This window comes from Taurulus bubalis (genome assembly GCF_910589615.1).
Source record: "Taurulus bubalis genome assembly, chromosome: 6".
Classification (NCBI taxonomy): Eukaryota; Metazoa; Chordata; class Actinopteri; order Perciformes; family Cottidae; genus Taurulus; species Taurulus bubalis.
Window position 1 is genome coordinate 4,599,878 of NC_136594.1, and position 22,684 is coordinate 4,622,561.

Here is a 22,684-nt window from a genome sequence, read left to right on the forward strand (position 1 = left end):
TCCGTAGTGTGTTGTTTGTCCTCTCCCGGCCTCCGTCCCGCTGTAATGTTTTCATCAGCTGATTCTTCCTCCGTTACTTCGCTTCTTTCTGTTTTCCCGTCACATGGAAGCTAACCGGCTAACTCAACAGTCACCATGGACGTGAGCCGGTTCACACCGGGACGGAGACGCGGGTCCCCCGGACACCGATAACACCTGCCCCCCCAGCCCCCCCCCAAAAAACCCCACCAAAACCAGCACCACCAGCACCCCTCCCTGTCCACCTGACCGGTTATCTGCGAGACTTTTGCCCCGTTACCCCGCTGCGGCTCCGTGCTAGCGGGGTAGCTAACTAGCTGGTTATAAAGCAGCTAACTTGCTAACGTCCCGACCGGACCGGACGGACATGCGCGATGGCCTCGGTTCGGGTCGCGGTCCGGGTCCGACCCATGAACAGAAGGTGAGTTTCGACAACAACAACAACAGCAATGTTGTTTATTTTGTTCCGCTAACGGAGGCGACTGGCTCGTGCAGATGGCGTTTATTAAATCACATGCATGGACTAAGAAACCATATTTAATACGATGAATAATACATTGTTATATAAAGAGAGAGTCGGTAGCCTCTGTGGGGACATTAGCGTGTTTATTACAACAACAGGTGTTCATTTAAACAGACTGACAACATTATTCTCACCTGAGAGGCAGAAAGTATACCTATAAAAGTATCTAAATATTATCAGCACAATGTACTTTAAAGTATGGGAACGTGAAAGTACTCATTGTGCAGTAAAATGTTACCTGTTAGTCTATTTTATTGTGTTTCTGTGTCTATATCACTGCTGCATTATGTGTGTGTTGCATTTATGTATATCCTGTTTTATAGTGTAATTTTCTTCAATGCATCATATTCTATAATATCCTCATGTTTGTGAGAACCTCATATCTCTAGAAATAAAAACCTGTTCTCAGCTTTGTGACGATGCGTTTTCCAGCTGATCCAAGAGGCTTTTTAAAGAGTTTATTTATCTAAAGAAGTATAAAATATATGAAGGAAACACTTCATCTTTCAGTTTATTACAAATATCCAACATCAACACATCTGGAGATAAAAGGTTTTACCTGGACAGGAAGGAGATAAAATAAACTTTAAATAGCTGGCAGTATTGGAGTAAAAAGTACAATATTTACCTCCGATATATATCTGAAATATTCAAGTAAAGTAGTAGTACATCAAATGTGTACTTCAGCACAGTACTTAAGTATATGTACCTGGTTATGAGGTGCACCTGGTTTGAGTTTCTGTTGAGAACAGAATAAAGAACAGGAAGCAGAAACATGTTGAGATTATTTCCTTTTCACTGCTGCTGTGATCAGCTTTCAATCACATGTAATGCCTAATTATAGGATTCTTTTCAAATAACAACAAGGCTGCAATGTTACAGCACAAAGTAATCCTTTGGTCCTATTTTAAAATAAGTTTAGGATAACAATGATTTTAATTTGCTTCATTATTTTTCCATCAACTCCTAATTTCCTTGCAGCAATTATTGAAGCATTAGTGCAACATTTAGTTTTCTTTAAATGATTTTTAAAGGCAAAAAATGGCTGTTTTCAGCTTCTTAAATGTGATTTAGCACATTTAATCTATTTTGTGACCAAACCATTAATCAGTTAATAATTACAGGATTGATTGATATTGATAGGAAAATAATTGACCTTCAACCCATCCCCCCGTCTGCATTTAATAAACGCGCTCAGTTCTCTGAGGAGTGGTTCAGACGTTGTGCTCTCATAACAAACGCCTTCATACGTTATGAACGCAGTCGGAGCAGATTTCACTTTGTGAACTTCACAGGCTTTTCAAACTAAGAGCGTGTGAATTGTTTGTGTTCCTGCTGTGAAGCGGACATGAAGGGTGTCGCCAGACCGAGAACAGACGGAGGATTTACTGGATCAACAAACATGTCGCCTGCTGATGCATTCATGTTCAGTCATGTGGGTTTTATTCACCAACAAGTCAAACAAGACGGCTGGAAATATTTTATGATCTAGTTAGGAGGAGTGTATATATATATATATATATATATATATATATATATATATATATATATATATATATATATATATATATATATATATATATATATATATAATTATTATTATTTAGTGTGAGTATGTGTAAAATAAATTATAGGACATCTACGGTCGCCTACTACTCACAGTTTGATGTAGTTTTTCCTCTTTGTGAAAATTGTATTAATTTGACCTGTGATGCAGAATAAATACCCGGCGATATATTGGATAGTTTGGCAACATGTTTTTATACGTCTGAAGCTGTTGAAACACAGAAGATAGTCTTTATTGGCCAAGTACGTGTACACATAAAATATATTTATATGACTGGTTTTAGGTGGCTCTGTGTACTACAGACATAAACACATACCTTTCATTGATCTGTTACAGGGAGAAGGACTTGACCGCAAAATGCATCATCAAGATGGAGGCGACCAAAACCTCCATCACCAACCTGAGGGTACTTTTTAATTCACTTATTTTCCTCACACAGGATGTGAATCAGGTTGTGTATATATATATATATATATATATATATATATATATATATATATATATATATATATATATATATATATATATATGTATATGTTGTGTTCTCCAAAGATCCCGGATGGCATCGGAGCAGATTCGACGCGGGATCGAACCAAAACGTTCACATATGACTTCTCCTACGACTCCACGGACTGTAAGAGCTCCTCCTTCGTCTCCCAGGAAAAGGTGAACGCTGCTTTCTAGAGATGGAGGCAGTCTTTAAAGATGTCATGTTGTATTTTTAACATCATTTGGGGACGTTTAAATGACGCTTTTCTTTACACTGCAGCTCTGACGCCTCACATTGCATCTCTGACGCGTCACATTGCAGACGCGTCTCATTGCATCTCTGGCGCGTCACATTGCATCTCTGACGCGTCACATTGCATCTCTGACTCGTCACATTTCATCTCTGACGCGTCACATTGCATCTCTGACTCGTCACATTGCATCTCTGACTCGTCACATTGCATCTCTGACGCGTCACATTGCATCTCTGACGCGTCACATTGCATCTCTGGCGCGTCACATTGCATCTGTGACGCGTCACATTGCATCTGTGACGCGTCACATTGCAGGTCTGGCGCGTCACATTGCATCTGTGACGCGTCACATTGCAGGTCTGGCGCGTCACATTGCATCTCTGACTCGTCACATTGCATCTCTGACTCGTCACATTGCATCTCTGACTCGTCACATTGCATCTCTGACTCGTCACATTGCATCTCTGACGCGTCACATTGCATCTCTGACGCGTCACATTGCAGCTCTGACGCGTCACATTGCAGGTCTGGCGCGTCACATTGCATCTGTGGCGCTTCACATTGCATCTGTGACGCGTCACATTGCATCTGTGACGCGTCACATTGCAGGTCTGGCGCGTCACATTGCATCTGTGACGCGTCACATTGCAGGTCTGGCGCGTCACATTGCATCTGTGACTCGTCACATTGCATCTGTGACTCGTCACATTGCATCTGTGACTCGTCACATTGCATCTGTGACTCGTCACATTGCATCTCTGACGCGTCACATTGCAGCTCTGACGCGTCACATTGCATGACGCGTCACATTCCAGCTCTGACGTGTCACATTGCAGCTCTGACATGTCACATTGCAGCTCTGACATGTCACATTGCAGCTCTAACATGTCACATTGCAGCTCTGACGCCTCACATTGCAGCTCTGCAGCATCAATACTGAGTCTGGGGCGAAAAGTTTAATTTTTTTCCCTTTTTTTTTTTTCCCGTGTTGCAGGTTTTCAAAGACCTGGGCTCAGACGTGCTGCGGGCGGCGTTCGAGGGCTACAACGCCTGCGTCTTCGCCTACGGTCAGACCGGCTCGGGGAAGTCCTACACCATGATGGGAAATCCAGTGAGAAAAACTTATAACATATTTAAAACTCGTTTTGCTGACTCTTATCCAGAAAGACTTTCACAGAGAGATCAGTCATTGATCCGTCTGCTCGGCTGCAGTGAAGTCGTCACTGAGGCGCCAGTCGAGTTTATCTGACCTGTTGGAGAGTTTATCTGTAGATTATGTTCTCTAGAAATCATTACGTCTGTGGAAGGAATGTAACGGTGAGGCTGGGGAGAGGAAATGTCACGCTCAACTTGACCAATGTTTCCAAATGGCTTTCAACATTCCTCTGGTTTTGAGTCTTTACATTGTGCGTGTCGTTGTTGTTTCTAGGGAGACGCGGGTCTGATCCCGAGGTTCTGTGAAGGCTTGTTCAGTCGTATCGCCGCGACGACGCGATGGGACGAAGCTTCGTTTCGCACGGAAGTCAGGTGAGTTTTATTTGACTTATTTTTACATTTTTTTTGCTCGTCGAGTTTGAGGATTCTAACAGCAGGTTCTTGCAAGAGAACAAACGTGAGAGGAAGTTGTGACCGTGTCCTCTGGTTTCGACGCCTTCAGCTACCTGGAGATCTACAACGAGCGGGTGAGAGACCTGCTGAGGAGGAAGTCCACTCAGACCTACAACCTCCGAGTCCGGGAGCACCCGAAGGACGGGCCGTACGTAGAAGGTGAGGTACTGCTCGTTGTCCTGGACAATAATCTAGCTTTTATATTTGATACAGCCCGGTTTCTAGTTCAGTTTCATTCCAAAACCAACGTAAGAACTGTGTATGGCACACACAAAAAAAAACGTTAGCTTACTCCTCTAGCATTAATAGCATACATACATAGCCAACACTTATGCTAACTGCCTTAAAACATACAGTTATTACATTTATTCCAATTTAAACTAACCTTGTGCCTCTTTGGTGGAGTGCTAATACCGTTTATTTATCTAATTTGTATGCAAAATGAACCGTATAAACCGTGTGTGACTTCCGTTTCAACTCCGTTTTACGCCTTCAAAATAAAAGCACCATCTCAAAACGGGAAACTAAATGCATTTTGCTTACTGCAGACAACAAAAACAACACAATTGATTGACAACCAGTTTCTATGGTTGAGAACACGTACCGAGTTACTTACGACCCCTCTGCTGGTCTCAGATCTGTCCAAACACCTGGTGCAGAACTACAGCGACGTGGAGGAGCTGATGGAGGCCGGGAACATCAACCGCACCACCGCCAGCACCGACATGAACGACGTCAGCAGCCGCTCGCACGCCATCTTCACCATCAACTTCACTCAGGTCAGGAGGCGGCCGCTGCTTCTGGTTCTGGACCCGGAGAGCGCTTTGTGTTTTATGTGTTTTATGTGTTTTATGTTCTCGTCATTGGTTTTAAACGCCGTCCATTCAAAGGATCCGAGACCTGGAGTCAGTTTCAAGTTTCAGATAATAACTACTTTGTTTGTTTAAAGTATCAGATTTTCACTAAAATATTTCTCTCTCTCTCACTTTCTTTCTCTCCCTCTCTATCTCTATCTCTCTCTCCCCTCTTCTCCCTTCTCTCTCCCTCTCTCTCCTTCTCTCTCTCCCCTTCTCTCTCTCCCCTTCTCCCTCTCCCCTTCCGCTCTCCTCTCTCTCTCTCTCTCTCTCTCTCTCTCTCTCTCTCTCTCTCTCTCTCTCTCTCTCTCTCTCATCCTCCTCCTCCTCCCTTTCTCTCCTCTCTCTCCCCTTCCTCTCTCCTTCCCTCTCTCTTTCTCCCTTCCCTCTCTCTTCCTCTCTATCTCTATCTCCCCCTCTTCTCCCCTCTTTTCTCTCTCCCCTTCCTCTCTCCTTCCCTCTCTCTCTCTCCTTCCCTCTCTCTTTCTCCTCCCTCTCCCTTTCTCTCTTTCTCTCCCTCTCTTTCTCTCTCCCTCTCTCTTCTTCTCTCTCTCTCCCCTTCCTCTCTCCTTCCCTCTTTCTCCTTCTCCCTTTCTCTCCTTCTCTCCTTCTCTCCCCTCTTTTTTCTCTCTCCCCCTCTTCTCCCCTTTCTCTTTTCTCTCTCCCCCTCCTCTCTCCCTCCTTCCCTCCCTCTCCCTCCCTCTCCCTCCTTCCCTCCCTCTCTCTCCCTCCTTCCCTCCCTCTCTCTCTCCCTCCTTCCCTCTCTCCCTCCCTCTCCCTCCTTCCCTCTCTCTTTCTCTCCCTCTCCTTCCCCATCTCTTGTTCCTCCCTCCCTCTCCCCCCCTCCCCCTCTCTCCCCCCGTCCCCCTCCAGGCTAAGTTTGATGCAGAGATGCCCAGTGAGACGGTCAGTAAGATCCATCTGGTGGATCTGGCCGGCAGCGAGCGAGCCGACGCCACCGGAGCGACGGGCGTCCGGCTGAAGGAGGGCGGGAACATCAACAAGTCGCTGGTCACCCTGGGCAACGTGATCTCTGCTCTCGGTCAGAATCTAAAACCCTGTTTTCATTTCACGCGTTCCTCGCGTCCTCGACGTTGTTCCCCGCTGACCGCGGCGCCTGTGTTTCAGCCGACATGACGCAGGACGGCGGGAACACCAACCTGAAGCGGCGCGCCGTGTTCGTGCCGTACAGAGACTCCGTGCTCACCTGGCTGCTGAAGGACAGTCTGGGAGGAAACTCCAAGACCATCATGATCGCCAGTGAGAACCTCCCAAAAATCACTGAGCATTTACTTCACGTCAAACACTCCTAATAGTGGGCGGGGCCTTTATTTACCTCGGCTGCAGAGGCTCCCGGCTTTTATTAGACTATTCCTAAAATAATAAATACACCTGCTCGTATTTTAGTATGAAGCCTCCTTGTTTTCTGATGCTGTTAATGCATTTCAAATTTAAAAGCGTCCCTGTAAATCGTTAATATCTGAATCACTGCTATAAAACGTCAGAAAGATGATCATTTAATAATTCATAGAGCTCACACTAAAAAAAATACTGCAAATTCTAAAAAATAAATTATCAAAGTCATCCTAAAATTACGTTTTTACAAGGTTTTAGTATAAGGTTACGTCTCAAGTTATATTGGATATTTTTATTTTTATAAAAAGAATAATACAAAAATGTAAAAAAAAATATATATATGACGTAAGAGACCTGATATTAATACAAAATATTATTTTTTATTTTATTTTTATTTTATTTTATTTTTTTTACTTTTTTATTATTTTTAATTAATAAAACAATAATAAATAGAAAAAGAATAATTTTATGAAATAAAAAGAATAATAAAAAGAATACAACATATTATTTTAATAGAAAGATTATAATTTTATAAAATAAGAAGAATAGTTTTATTCTTTTATTACTCTTTTTGTTTCATAATTATTATTTTTTTCCTATATATATTTTTTATTATAAACTATTGGATCTTTTTATTCTTATAAAAAGAATAATACAATAAAAAATAAAAAAAAAAAGTTTTATAAAAAGAATAATTTGTATTATTATAAGGTCTCTTACTTTATATTGGATCTTTTTTTTTTAGAAAACTGCATTCTTATTTGATAAATCCCAGTTTATGTGTATAAGCTTTATTTAGGATCCCGTCCTTTATACGTGTAGATCCACCCTTGTTTTATTAATTTATTCCCCCGGCCTTCATGTATTAGCTCATGGCGTCCTGCCCCTCAGTGTCCTCTTCATCGCTGTCCTCTTCATCTCCTCCCTTCTCAGCCGTCTCCCCGGCCGACGTGAACTACGGCGAGACGCTCAGCACTCTGCGCTACGCCAACCGAGCCAAGAACATCATCAACAAGCCCACCATCAACGAGGACTGCAACGTCCGGCTGATCCGAGAGCTGCGGGCCGAGATCGCCCGCCTGAGGGCGCTGCTGATCCAGGGCAACCAGGTGAAGGCCGAGTCGGGAGGAGCTGTGCGCCTTTTTTTTTACATTCAGGGAGGCGGACCGGGGAAAAGTAGATCCCGGTGCTTCTGCTCCTCATCCTTATTATAATCCTATTACAGTATGAACCGTCACTAATGCAGCCGAAGTGTTTCTGACCCTTTTTTGTGTGTTTTCCGGCATCAGATCGCGCTGCTGGACTCGCCCACGGCTCTGAGCATGGAGGAGAAACTGCACCAGAACGAAGCCAGAGTGAGTTCAGCAAACCAGACCTCGGGTTTGACGTTCTAGTAAACTGGAAACGAGGCTTTGTTGATCTCTGCTCTGCTGAAGAGCGGAACGCCTGTCGAGTTACTATGTTGTGTTTCAGGTCCTGGAGCTGACGAAGGAGTGGACCAACAAATGGAACGAGACTCAGAACATTCTCAAGGTATGTCTGGAGACACGGGAGGCGCCCTGCAGTTCCACATTATGAGGATTACTTAGCTTCATTGGTCACCCAAAATGTTTTCTTTTCTTTGTGCACAAGTTTGATGGTTTTTGTGAAATCATAGCTGCAGTTTTATGATGAAAGAAACATATTTAGCTGTAAAAGGATGGATTTTGGGACCCCGGCAGCCATGTTTAAGTCAGTCGAGCCCAAAACCAGCACCGCCCACCAGCCGGAGCAGAGGTCTTCTTTTACAGCTCGACATGAACTAAAATGTTTCTGAAAACAATCTTTCTGATAGATAAAAAGTTATTTTTTTATTAAAGATTTCCAACTGCAGCTCTAATGTATAGTCTTCAAACTCAATGAGTTATATTAATGACATTTAATGAACATTTTTACATTCTTTAGTCAATATTTTGACTATTTTAAACGCTGTACAACTCATTTTAAACCAGATATATTCTAAATATTTCTCCTTTTCTGAATTTGTACTTCATATGACCTCCTTTGCACGAACCCGCCTTCAGGAGGAGACGCTCGCTCTGAGGAAGGAGGGCATCGGCGTTGTGTTGGACTCCGAGCTGCCGCACCTCATCGGCATCGACGACGACCTCCTCAGCACCGGCATCATCCTGTACCACCTAAAGGTCAGAGGTCACCGCGGACACGTCAACTTCAACCGTTGATATCGGTGTCGTATCTGGATGGAAGTTTTATTCTAGTCTTCTGGGTTGAAAAAAACAAACAAAAGAAGGGAATTGACTACAAAACACAACCTGAAACATTTCCACTTAAGAAAAAGATTTGATTCTGTTGCCGATCGACTTCTAAACTTCTTCATTTTCTTCCTCTCCGCCTTTAGGAGGGACGGACGTACGTGGGCCGAGAGGACGCGTCCACCGAGCACGACATCAGTGAGTTGGTCATTATTTTAACAAGCTGCAGGTGAAGAGAAAATATAGAGTTTGTATAAAAACTACTTTTTTTAATTTATTTTTTACCCCAAAATATACTTTTAACCTCTGATGGAGAAACTATAATGAAACTAACTTCTTAAAAATTGTTCATGACCCACTTAAAGTAATCAGCTGATCAACGGCCGCTGACCGGCGTCGTAAAACTGATCTAGTTGGCAGTGCAATTTACTGACACACACACACACACACACACACACACACTCTAACACAAAATGCCAGCTGTGGGTTATAAAGACATAAAACTCTGATTTTTGATCAGGTTTGTTTGAGTGAGAGAAGGTTCTGTAACTTGGTTTATGAGAAACTGTAAGATAGTTAAACTTTTATTGCGACCTTACAACTGGATTTAAATCTACCATGAAGGAAAAGTTACAAAAAGGTTTTGAATGCTAAATTATAGTTTTTCGAGAGAAATTAGAACCGCTCTACTTTTAAATGTTAGTTTTTTCCTTTAACATGTTTCTTGACCTCCTATATAAACTCTTTTTACGAAAGCTTTTTAATGTTTTTAAGCACTTTCTCATCTCTTCTTTTACGCAGGAGCTCTATAACGGATTGTTGTTATTGTGCAGAAGTTCTTTGTTGCATGTTTCTTGTGCAGAGAGCATCTTTGACGTGTGACTTCTTGCCCTGCAGTCCTGCACGGTCTGGACCTGGAGAGCGAACACTGTGTGTTTGAGAACCAGAGCGGTAAAGTGACCCTGGTGCCGCTCGGCGGGGCGCAGTGCTCCGTGAACGGAGTTCAGGTGACCAAGTCGTCGCAGCTCAACCAAGGTGAGGGGACGTCTGAGGGGGAATCTGTCAGGAACCTGTCAGGACAGTTTTCAGTCTGTTTCTCGTCCAGGTGCTGTTATTCTGCTCGGCCGGACAAACATGTTCCGGTTCAACCATCCGAAGGAGGCGGCCAAGCTGAGGGAGAAACGAAAGGTGAGGCGCTCGACTTTTATCCCCATTAGAGGCCTTGAGGGCTCCGAGGTGAGACGGTAACGTCGTTGACCTTTGACCCCTCTCCTCCTTCCTCAGAGTGGCCTGCTCTCGACATTCAGCCTCTCCATGACGGATCTGTCCAAGTCCTGTGAGAGCCTGTCCACTGTGATGCTCTACAACCCCGGGTGAGTGCCGCGACTTCACGAACGCCTTCAGCTGCATGTGGTTATCGGCTCAGACCCCCTGCAGCGCATCTCCCCTCGGCATCGAACCCCCGTTTACCTGCATTCACACAGAGCAGTTAGTTTACCTGCATTCACACAGAGCAGTTAGTTTACCTGCGTTCATACAGAGCAGTTAGTTTACCTGCATTCATACAGAGCAGTTAGTTTACCTGCGTTCATACAGAGCAGTTAGTTTACCTGCATTCATACAGAGCAGTTAGTTTACCTGCGTTCATACAGAGCAGTTAGTTTACCTGCATTCATACAGAGCAGTTAGTTTACCTGCGTTCACACAGAGCAGTTAGTTTACCTGCATTCACACAGAGCAGTTAGTTTACCTGCATTCACACAGAGCAGTTAGTTTACCTGCATTCACACAGAGCAGTTAGTTTACCTGCATTCACACAGAGCAGTTAGTTTACCTGCATTCATACAGAGCAGTTAGTTTACCTGCATTCATACAGAGCAGTTAGTTTACCTGCGTTCATACAGAGCAGTTAGTTTACCTGCATTCATACAGAGCAGTTAGTTTACCTGCATTCACACAGAGCAGTTAGTTTACCTGCATTCACACAGAGCAGTTAGTTTACCTGCATTCATACAGAGCAGTTAGTTTACCTGCATTCACAGAGAGCAGTTAGTTTACCTGCATTCACACAGAGCAGTTAGTTTACCTGCGTTCATACAGAGCAGTTAGTTTACCTGCGTTCATACAGAGCAGTTAGTTTACCTGCATTCACACAGAGCAGTTAGTTTACCTGCGTTCACACAGAGCAGTTAGTTTACCTGCATTCACACAGAGCAGTTAGTTTACCTGCATTCACACAGAGCAGTTAGTTTACCGATTATCTCCTCAACCACAAGGCCTATTTGAATAATTTAAAAAGGTATAATATACAGAAAACCCTTGGGAACATAGATAATAAGTTCATATATGTGTTACTGGTATATTGGTTTATGATAGTGCACAGAAAAGGAAAAAATATATCTATATATTTTGCAAAAAAATAATTAAAAGTTGTATTTTCTTATCGTAGAGTATCTGTGCGAAGTTTGGTGAATTTAAGTATTTTAAATAATTATTAAAAACTAAAGTGAGCAGCTGTTTTAGGAAATTACTGAGGCTTAAACAAAAAAATATATATATATATTCATGTTTTTATTGATTTATATCTTCAGTAGGAAGTGTGCAAAATATCTTTCATCAGGTTGAAACAAGGTTTAATGAAGTGATTCTTGTCTTTACTGAGTATTCATGCTCCCTGGAGGATGAACCGCCTCCTTCAGGACCGTCAGCTCTGAGATATCCAATTGCTGGAATGTTATTTTGGCTTTGTTGCCACCTTCAGGACGAAGGTTTCCTCTGATTGTTCGACATTGTTCATGAAATGGAGCCTTTCCTTCTCGGTGTAATCTGTTTTAAATGTTGAGTGTAAATGAAGTGATTCTGGGATTATTTTGACACAAATGTAAAGAGAGATTTGTTTGTCTGGTTCCACTCTGAAGGCAGCCGTGTGTTTATTGTTGGATTGTTGAACACAGTTTCCTTTCATGTGAGTGAATTATTAACTGACTGGCGTGTCCTGTCGGCAGTCTCTTCACTGAGAAGGGACCCGTCTTCCTCAGGTAGACTCAGCCGTCCACTTCCTGTCTCACTGTCCCGTTAGACACATGTTGACTTGTCCAGTCTCTCACCCTGAACCCTCATTGTGTTTTTATTACTTTTGCACGCCATTTTTGCTGCTTCTGTCTCCATCTTGACGTCTGAGAGGAGAGAATGTGTCGTTGCTTTTTTTTTATTTTGTTCACCATCGCCTGGCATTTCATTTAAAGTCATTTTGTGTTGACTGCTGCTTTCACTTAATGCATTTGACTAGTTGTGGTTTTGTGTGTTTGTGTTTGTGTGTGTTCTTTTTACATTTCTTTATGAGAGCAAAACAAAAAGGTGATGAAGGTTTTGTGTTCTCAGGCTGGAGTTTGAGCGACAGCAGCGAGAAGAGCTGGAAAAACTGGAGCTGAAACGGTACGAGATCACACCTGCATTAAGTCTTGTAATCAAATCTGAATCCTTTCTAATCTAATTTTAACTTTCTACATTTTAAAGGTATGAATAACCTTTTTAAAAACCCAGAAAATTCTATTGATTTAATCACTTTTTGTTCGATTAGAGATGTGAAATGTTGAGTATTTAAAGAATACAAAAATGCAATTCTGCATCACCAAGAAAGCTATTAAGATATCAAAGTTCCATGATGATGATTCTGTTGTTTTCTGTAGGAGGCTGATCAAAGAGATGGAGGAAAAGCACCAGAGTGAGAAGGCCGAGCTGGAGCTCCTGCAGCAGGAGGTGGAGAGTCAGCGGAAGGAGTCCGAGGAGGTGCAGCAGCGGATCCTCCATCAGGAGGAGAGCCTCCGCTGCCGCAGCCAGGACATCGAGAGCCGGCTGCGAGACTTCCTGGCGGAGAAGGAGCGCTTCGAGGAGGAGAGGCGCTCGGAGATCCACGGGAAACCACAGCTGCAGGAGGAGGAGGAGGAGGAGGAGGAGGAAGGTGATGCAGGGGAGCAGCTGGATGAGGAGCAGCGGCGGCAGCAAGAGGCCGCCGAGCAGACGGAGATCTACCGCGAGCTGGAGCGGCTGAAGAGGGAGCGCGAGGAGCAGAAGGTCCGCCTGGAGACGGAGCGGCGGCGGCTGGAGGAGCAGGAGCGCGAGCAGCTGAGCCTGGTGGGCCGGCTGGAGGAGCAGCTGAGGGAGAAGCAGGAGGCCGCCGCCACGCTGCTGACCCGGGAGGACGGCAGCCGCCTGGAGGAGGAGCGCCGAGCCCTGGCGGAGATCAGAGAGGCGCTCCTCCGCGCCAAGGAGACCGCCGAGCGGCCGGATGTGGAGGACGCCGGCGAGGAGGCGAGAGCCGCCCAGGCGCGCTACACGGACTTCAAGGAGGCGCAGGTGAAGGAGCTGGGCCGGCTGGAGGAGGGGCTCCGGCAGCAGAGGGAGCGCCTGGAGAAGGAGGTCGCCGCCGAGCGCAGCGCGCTGCTGCACCTCGCCCGCGGCCTCAAGGAGCGGCGCCAGCAGCTGAAGGAGACGCAGGAGAAAGGCGCGCAGGACGCCACGGCCGTCTGCCAGGAGGAGCAGCTGGTCAGGCAGGCGGAGCAGCGGCTGCAGTTCAAGGAGCGGCAGCTGGCCAGCGTGGCCGACGGCCTCCTCCCCGCGCTGGCCGAGGAGAAGCAGAGGGCGGCGGAGATGCTGGAGCGCAGCGGCGGCGGCAGCAACGGGAACTGCGACCGCCCGCCGGGGCTGGACAACACGCTGTTCCAGGTGGAGAAGGAGCTGGAGGACAAGGAGGAGAAGCTGAACCTCCACTGGCACGGCGCCCAGCAGCTGCAGCAGCTGCAGGAGACGTACGAGTTCACGGCCAACGTGGCGCGGCAGGAGGAGAAGGTGAGGAGGAAGGAGAAGGAGATCCTGGAAGCCAAGGAGAAGCAGCAGCGGGAGGCCATGGAGCAGGCGGTGGCCCGGCTGGAGAGGAGGCACGCGGCCCTGAGGCGCAGCGTCTCCCTGGAGCCCGACGCCGAGGAGCAGAGGCGCAAGAGCTCGGTCATCAAGAACCCGAGGACGGGCGCCGACCTGGACCCGCAGAGGTCAGAGCCTTTTAACACAACCGGAGTTATGCAATGCATGCCGTCACAAAGTTATGAATATGCACCATTAACCTGGAAGTCAAGACGACGTGACAAGATATTAGACGCCACAATGACGTCACTGAGGGAGAAAAGTATATGATTGAATGCTAATGCAACAATTTTCCTTAAAAAAACTGATACCAAAAATAATCCCCCTTAATTGAATCTGGCACTTTGCTGCAGGTTTATGAAGAGGTTTGGATGTGTTTATTTTTGCTTTAGAACATAACCGTCATGAAACAACCAGACAATAAAGTTGCTACGAGCGACGAGCGACAAGCTACATGAGATAAGCTACTAGCGACAAGTTACGAGCTAGGAGGTACGAGCGACAAGCTACGAGCGATAAGCTACAAGCTACTAGCGAGAAGCTACTAGCGACAAGCTACGAGCAAAAAGCTACGAGCGATAAGCTACAAGCTACTAGCGAGAAGCTAGTAGCGACAAGCTACTAGCGACAAGTTACGAGCTAGGAGGTACGAGCGACAAGCTACAAGCTACGAGCGACAAGCTACAAGCTACTAGCGAGAAGCTACTAGCGACAAGCTACGAGCGATAAGCTACAAGCTACGAGCTAGGCATTTCTGCTTGATGTGCTGTTCGTTGCATATAAACCAACCTTCTCATTGCCGAGGAGGAATTACAATAACCGTTCACTCATATCTTATATTCATGGTTTACTTTATTGCGAAGTCAAGAGTTAAATGCATTATGAGGAAAATACTGTTTAATATCCTATAAACAATATTTACTTAAGTGTAGATATTTTATTTAAAACCTCTGATTTGACAACAATAATTGTTATCAAGCAATAAAACCATTGTGCATTGAAGAAGCTAACTAAAAGAAACTCAGGAACAAGAAAACCTCTTCTCTTCCGTGTGGTTTGATGCTTCCACTAACTCTAAACGTAAACCGCTTTCTCTCCAGAGTTGAGCGGGAGATCCAGAAGCTGAGGCGCAGGATCAGCGAAGGAGACGAGAACGGCCGGACCGGCGAGGAGAAGACGAGTCACAGCGGCTCTCCGGTCAGCCACGTCCAGAGTCTGACTCCTCTGCTGCCGCTGTCGGACGACCGGTACGCCTCCGTGCTCCTGACTTCCTCCACACTTTCAATCAATACTCAGTCGTTGACGTTGTCGTCCGTGCTTCATCCGTTGCAGGATCAACGCGTACATCGAAGAGGAAGTCCAGCGGAGGTTGCGCAAGATGAACCTTCTCAACTGCGGCAGCAGCAACAGCAACAGCAACCTGGATCTGTCTCTGTCCTGTGAATCGCTCCGGGTAAGAACACGTTTCTCTCACTTCGTTACCTTCTTACTTTAACCTGCGAGGTTTTATTAAGGTGCGGCACATTTATATTTTTTACAATTCGGTATCCCAACCAGCAGTTTATACTGGGTCTAGAAATGTATACATGTGTGTGTATATACACATATCCACACATTCAATATGACTTTATTATTTACAACTGAAAGACTTGATTTTAATATATGTTGTTGGTGTTTTTTTAATATATATATATTTATTTATTCACTTATTTTACGCAAACGTGTGTACACAATAGTCCCACCTATTATTTTAACCTTTATAGAAAGCAATGCAACACAACAGAGTTAAATTCCTTGTATGTGTTCTGGTAGAACAATGAATCGCCGGCTATTTTGAGAATCAATAAATAGTCTAAAGTCATATTTCGAGCAAAAATGTCAAAACATTTTCTGGTTTCTTGGGAGCAAGACGTTGCTGTTAGTCTTTGTTTTTATGTCATTGTGAATAAAAAAAACAGGTCAGATGCAAAGTACGTCAACTTGGACCTTTTCGTCTGTTTTTTTGTTGATTCATTGGCGGATTAATCGGTAAAATAAATGTATTTGCAGCTTTACTATTGAGTTCCATCAGGTGGGAGGTTTCTGCTCCACAACAATAATCCGTCAAGGTCCCGTCTTGTAATCCTTTTTGAAAAATATTCTATAAATAAAAAGTTGTGAGTGTTGTCTATAAAACAAATGCCGGGTTCTCTCGTCAGCTGAGATAAAGGATCCGGACCTTTTTCCCCTTTTACGGCACTCCGGTCTTAACGCTCATTATTCTGAGCTTTCTTCCCGCTCTAAAATGTGTGTTTTGCTCTTTAAAAGTGAAGAGAGAATAAAGACATCCAGCAGGTCGGCGCCTCTTTCTGTGTAGAACTGATATTTAGCTCTTTAACCCTGCAGGAGGAGGAGGAAGCTTTTGACTGTAGCTCTATTAGATTAACAGATGAGGTAAGACCAGGACTCTGTATGAGACTTTCTCTGCTCTGTAATCTGCATGACTCCCCGATCCGGTTATGGGTTGACATTCACACTTCTATCACTCCGCTTGGTTTGTAGCTCTTTTAATGGGTTTCTTCTCCGCTTGGTTCATGATCCTGGTTTTGTTAAATTTTTCACTTTTTTCTCCTGTCATCATGAAGTATAATTTACAACTTTGGGTTATTAATACCAAAAAAGTGCTTGATTTTTCTTCTTTTTTTTTTTGAAGATTTAAGAATTAATAGTGTGATATTTAATGATACTGAGAGGTAATGTTAATTTTCATTGTTTTCAGGATGATGAAAAGCTTCAAAACATTAATCCAAGGAGGCTTAAATATGAGGTAAGACCAGAATCTTATTTTAGTTCATTAATCAATCATTAAAAATCTGTATCTTTACATTGTATAAGAACTTTGCACGTTATCGCTCATATGCATGGTAACAATTACACAAGAAAAATCTAAACATAATTCCTCATAATTATACAAATGCAATGTAATTTTAGGAGAAACAATGAATGGGTTTCCCTTTTTTTTATATTAAGTTTACCAAATACCGGAGTGTTCAGACGGATGCATTTTCTAATCAATTGTTTGTGACTCATGTTGGTCTTGAAAACTTGGCAACTCTGTTCATTATTTTTGTGAAACCCAAAGGAAGGGAAGCAAACTGATGCATAGAAAGTAGACTTAACAGACAATAAAACACCTTGAAATGATTGTAAATTTAATATTTTAGCTCATTCAAACAACATGGATTCAAACATGTGTAAAACAGTATTTGTAGATTTGCCTTTTTTTCAGTCAAGGTGCAAGATGGGTGGAGTTTGAGCCAGAAACCTAAAAAAAATCAAAATGTAGGAGATCTGTAAACATCATCCATCTAGTCACAGCAGGAAATCATCATAAGAAAGTGTTTCAATAAGAAGTTTAGTTATGTTGTGTCCACTTGTCATCCTAATTTGCATGTCAAACCTCTCCAACTTGTTAATTTTGAATCACTTAAAACTCGCCTGTGCACCTGGTGATGGAAGAACTAATTCTCAGTGGGTGGATTATGGACCTCGGTGTTATTCAAAGAGCCTTCACATCCTTCTTGACGATGTAGTCATGGACTCACCCCCTTGTGCACACAGAAAGCCTGCGGGTTGTGGTCTAGCTTGCCGCCTGCCCCGATCCTCGAGGCAAAATCCCTTCTTCACATCCAGGAAAACATGTTGGAAAAACCAGATTACAACCTTTTAAAGAGTCACGGAGAAGAAAAAGTAGAATACGCAGCTAAAGTCTTGATTGAAAAAGAGAAAATGCCTTACAAAGAGGGTGAAAAGAACTATTGGCGGCATCAAGGAGCGAGTATCCCCCCAGGAGAAGTGGGCCGAGACGTTTGCCAACTTGAACACAAGATTTGCGACGCCTCTGCAAACTCTGAGGCCAACAGAATGGATGAAAACGAGAATATCACCCATGAAAGAAGAACCCATTCAGCCTGCCCTGCACCTGATGATGATGATGATGATGATAAAGAGGTTGAAGATGCAGCAAGCAAACGCCAAACATGTGACCCAGAAATGGTAAAAGATGCAGAACTTTCCAATGATCAATCGTCAAAGTTGCAAAACTCTGTCAATGGTTGCATCAATTTCAAGCAGGAGTCGAAGGAATCCGTTGATGGTCAAATAAAACAAGAGAAAGGCACAGAAACGGATTCATGGGCAGCCAACAGAAGCTTTGTTTTTGGGTATTTTACTGGAAAGCTGTCCGAAGCGTGCAAAGACGCTGGCAGAAGGCTTCAGGGCACTCGGGACATAATTCGAAACGTACGAGTGGGTGATGTGAAGGTTGTGCTCTCTCAGTACGTGACCATGATGTCCCAGGAGCTGCCGCTGATTCATCGATTGCAGCTTAAGCCGGAGCCAGAACCTTTAAACCTTGCAGAAGAAAAGGTCCCATTGGGCGATCCGTCCAAGGATGGCGCCCTTAGTCTTCCTCAGAACTGCGGTATGCCGGTGATCCCGGGCGTCACGGGATGTCCTGAAGGCTCTGTGTTGTCTCTCAAAAACACTCGTCCTGCAGTGTTTCGTCAGACGCTGGTCCAGCTGCCACCAGCCTTGTCTCAGCTGCAGTCGCTTTCATCCCAGGAGATGCTGGAAAAGATGGAATCTCTGAGCCCTCGGGCAAAAGTCGACAAGCTCGCGAGTATCTTCTGGCTCCAAACTGCCAACGTCAAGCAGCCGATCCCAAACCCTGGGTGCTTGCTTTTGTCAGATGAGGACATAATAGTGCTGTCAAACTCAGATGACACCTTAGCTATTCGTCACCATTTGAGTCTCCTGGACATCGAGAAGGTGCAGATCGGTTTGGCAGGGCAGCACGTTCGCCTAATCGGCAGCAGCGAAGACCCCGTCTTGGTGGTTTTTACCCACAGCAAAGAGCTCACTCAGGAGTTCTGCAAAGCTTTGCTGAAGCTTCTTTCTCCTGAAAGGTTCCCCGAGGGGTCTGAAGACCACCCGTTGCTCTCCGGTGACCTCACGGCCCTCTCTCTGGATTGGACGTCGCGCGTTCCCGACATCGTCATGGACAACGGCCTTCTCGTCACCTCCAGATTCAAGCGGGTCCTCGCGGACCTGCTCTACATCGTCCACGGGAACATGGAGGGTCCCGGCAAGCCGTCTCTGGCGCACGTGCGTCCTCTGCTCTACACCAGCGTCAAGGTCCAGAACCCCGACCGCGGGCATCGGGACGCCATTTTCCAGTTCCTCCTGACGGACACTCACGTGGCTCTTCTCCGGGAGGACGGCGTCTTCCACCCGGTGCCGCGGGGCTCCAGTCTGGTGCCGGTGCAGCCACAGTTTCGGGGACTCGAGCTCCGCAGGCGTTCAGACATCGGATGCCTGGTTGTGAGGATGAGCGACAACTGCCTTGTGGTCGACGTCACGTTCGCGACTCGCAAACCACCAACTGGAGCAAAGAGGGCGGAGGCCAGGCGATTCTCGGCCGAAGTGCCCTCCGTCTCTGACCGCGGTCGTCGGGGCGATTCCTGGAAGTTATCTTTTGGTTGTACCTCAGAAGCCGTGATCTTGATTAACCACCTGTCTACCTGAGTTACACCGAAAGGCAGTTTTACCTGAATTAATTCAAAAATGCAATATACTTACCTGTGTCTGAAAGAGAGAAGTAATTTAAAAATATAGTTATATATATATATATATATATATATATATATATATATATATATATATATATATGTATATGTGTGTGAGATCAGGTCATTATCATTTGTTTTAGGATGTTAAAATAAACGCATCTGCAAGTATTTTTAGAATATTTTCGAACATTTTTAAAACGCCCAAAAGATTGTCTTTTGAGATGAAGACGCACAGATCCTGTTGATGTGATGTTTAGTCTAATTTAAGTAGTTTATATGTCATCATAATAATTTAAAGTTCAAACTGCTTGTTTACTGTTTACGAAGCTTGATTATTCTTGTTAGATTTATTTCTTTTTTTTGGTCGTAAATGGAAAATTATGATTATGATGCTTTCATTTTGATTAAAAGATGGGATTTAATGTCTTGAAGAAAATGGGAGGATTTGCAATGATGTGAAGTGATTACAGAAAAAAATGTGATAAGTATGTATTAAAGTAATATTAAATGTGTCTTTAAAATGTACAGAGAACATGTTAATTGTGTGAACAAGATAATAAAAATTGAACTTTCTATGATTCCAATTGAGTTCCATATTATATCATTCCATATATATCATTCTCAAATCAAGTTCAACCAAATGTTTAATGGCGATGATTGTGATTTCTTTCTGAGTCAACCCTTTACTCTCCTCCATCTTTCCTCTTCTTCCTCCTCTTCCTCCCGGTGACGTCCTCTCAGCACCTGGTCTGCCGTCCTGTCGGGTCGAGCGGCGACGGCCTTCAGGAACCCGTTAAAATCAGCATTCCTCGTTACTTTCTCCGCGGGCAGGGGAAGGACGAGCACTTTGAGTTCGAGGTGAAGGTGAGTCCTCACCTTCCTCATCATCGGCAGTCACGTATGGTCTGACCCGTTCATCTTCCTGATGCGTTTTGTACCATCTATTTAAGAATGTAGTCAATTAAATGTGCCGGGATGTATGAGGCAGTGTTGGAAGTATTCAGAAGTTTTACTTGAGTAAAAGTAGTATTACCACAAATAAGTCCTGCATAAAAAATGTACAGAAGCACAATTACAAAATTGTATTCGCATCAAAATATACTTAAAGGACTCCCTTTGCAGAATGGCCCATTTCAGAATAATGTATAAAATATAAATGATTACTATTGTTGATCACTTTAATGTTGTAGCTGGTAAAAGCCGCTGGGTAGCTTAATCTATAATTCAGATTATTAACACAAAAATAAATAATGAAAAGAATACATTTTTCTGTATTTATTTTTGTGTTTAATAACCGGAATCTGCAAAGCAACTAAAGCTTTAAAAGAAATGTTCTTCAGTAAGAAGCAGCATAAAATGAGGAGGATAAACAAATAATTCAGTCCAGGTCTTGAGTAACTTTCCTTCACACCTTATCGGCCTCTTGATTCAGTGCACCTGTACAATCTTAATGCAGCGTCTGTCTTTACGAGGCTCATCAAGTAAACTTAGCTCTATATTAGTTTATTATTGAGGTCATAGTTCAAGGTTGTGTTGTCTTGGACTAAATTGTATTCCGATGATGTGAGATTGTAGAAGTGCTGAACCTTTTTTTTTTCCGGGTCTACAAAGATTAGAAAGCGTCCGACCCGAAAAGCTTTTGAGTGTAAATACACGTCCGAGTTTTGATCTCCGCATCGAACGCTTTCGCTCCCTTTAATCAGATCGCCGTGATGGATGAGATGTGGGCCGTGTTCAGGCGCTACAGTCGCTTCCGGGAGATGCACAAGAGCCTCAAGATGAAATACCCGGAGGTGAGATTCCACTTTAACACCGTTTTAATCCATTAAAACCAACTTCCCTAAAGTGTGTGTGTTGGTTTCTGCTTCAGCTGGCAGCTCTTGAGTTCCCTCCCAAGAAACTGTTTGGAAACCGAGACGAGCGGATGGTCGCCGAACGCCGGAACCACTTAGAGGTTCGACCGTTTTAATTATTTCGTGTTTTTCTTTAAGCAAATGGAAATGTCACTCTGTGCTGCCGTTTGTTTTCTTTTCCCCAGCGCTACCTGAGGAACTTGTTCCGGGTGATGCTGTCGTCCTCCAGCTCTCCTCTCAGAGCCGACGCAGACGGCGGGTTGCACCTCACCAAACACGCCATCTGCGAGCTCTCGCCGTTCTTCAAGAAGGGCGTCTTCGAGTACAGCAGCCACGGCACCGGCTGACCGCAACTCCAAAACCAAAAAGGGAAGAAGAAGAAAAGAAGAAGAAGGAAGAAGAAAAAATAAAACTGCCCGGTGTCTTTTCCTTTTCCCCCAGTGTCTTTTCCTTTTCCCCCAGTGTCTTTTCCTTTCCCCCAGTGTCTTTTCCCCCCGTGTCTTTTCCCCCCAGTGTCTTTTCCCCCAGTGTCTTTTCCTTTTCCCCCCAGTGTCTTTTCCCCCAGTGTCTTTTCCTTTTCCCCCCAGTGTCTTTTCCTTTTCCCCCCAGTGTCTTTTCCTTTTCCCCCCAGTGTCTTTTCCCCCCAGTGTCTTTTCCCCCCAGTGTCTTTTCCCCCCGTGTCTTTTCCCCCCCGTGTCTTTTCCCCCCCGTGTCTTTTCCCCCCCGTGTCTTTTCCCCCCAGTGTCTTTTCCCCCCGTGTCTTTTCCCCCCCGTGTCTTTTTCCCCCCAGTGTCTTTTCCCCCAGTGTCTTTTTCTTTCCCCCCCGTGTCTTTTCCCCCCAGTGTCTTTTCCCCCAGTGTCTTTTCCCCCCAGTGTCTTTTCCTTTTCCCCCCGTGTCTTTTCCCCCAGTGTCTTTTCCTTTTCCCCCCAGTGTCTTTTCCCCCAGTGTCTTTTCCTTTTCCCCCAGTGTCTTTTCCTTTTCCCCCAGTGTCTTTTTCCCCCCAGTGTCTTTTCCTTTTCCCCCAGTGTCTTTTCCTTTTCCCCCAGTGTCTTTTCCTTTTCCCCCTGTGTCTTTTCCCCCCGTGTCTTTCCCCCCCGTGTCTTTTCCCCCCCGTGTCTTTTCCCCCAGTGTCTTTTCCTTTCCCCCCCATGTCTTTTCCCCCAGTGTCTTTTCCTTTTCCCCCCCGTGTCTTTTCCCCCCGTGTCTTTTCCCCCCAGTGTCTTTTCCCCCAGTGTCTTTTCCCCCTCCCCCCAGTGTCTTTTCCCCCAGTGTCTTTTCCTTTTCCCCCCAGTGTCTTTTCCCCCAGTGTCTTTTCCTTTTCCCCCAGTGTCTTTTTTCCCCGGTGTCTTTTCCCCCAGTGTCTTTTCCTTTTCCCCCAGT

The 22,684-nt window shown here is 44.7% G+C and overlaps 1 protein-coding gene across 1 annotated transcript; it reads left to right on the forward strand.

Moving 5' to 3' along the window:
- Nucleotides 1-392: 392 nt before the first annotated feature.
- On the forward strand, nt 393-21,650 carry kif16ba (kinesin family member 16Ba; the record flags this gene model as incomplete). Its single annotated transcript, XM_079219932.1, has 28 exons — nt 393-439; nt 2,445-2,514; nt 2,661-2,774; nt 3,846-3,962; nt 4,281-4,378; nt 4,509-4,618; nt 5,096-5,238; nt 6,187-6,355; nt 6,442-6,573; nt 7,603-7,778; nt 7,959-8,024; nt 8,143-8,202; nt 8,733-8,852; nt 9,068-9,119; nt 9,819-9,956; nt 10,027-10,109; nt 10,206-10,294; nt 11,927-11,959; nt 12,303-12,356; nt 12,611-13,969; nt 14,942-15,088; nt 15,174-15,294; nt 16,600-16,647; nt 18,159-19,304; nt 20,192-20,314; nt 21,154-21,243; nt 21,321-21,404; nt 21,489-21,650. 28 exons carry the CDS (start codon nt 393-395, stop codon nt 21,648-21,650), a joined length of 5,151 nt encoding a protein of 1,716 aa, XP_079076058.1.
- Between the last annotated feature and the right edge of the window lie 1,034 nt (nt 21,651-22,684).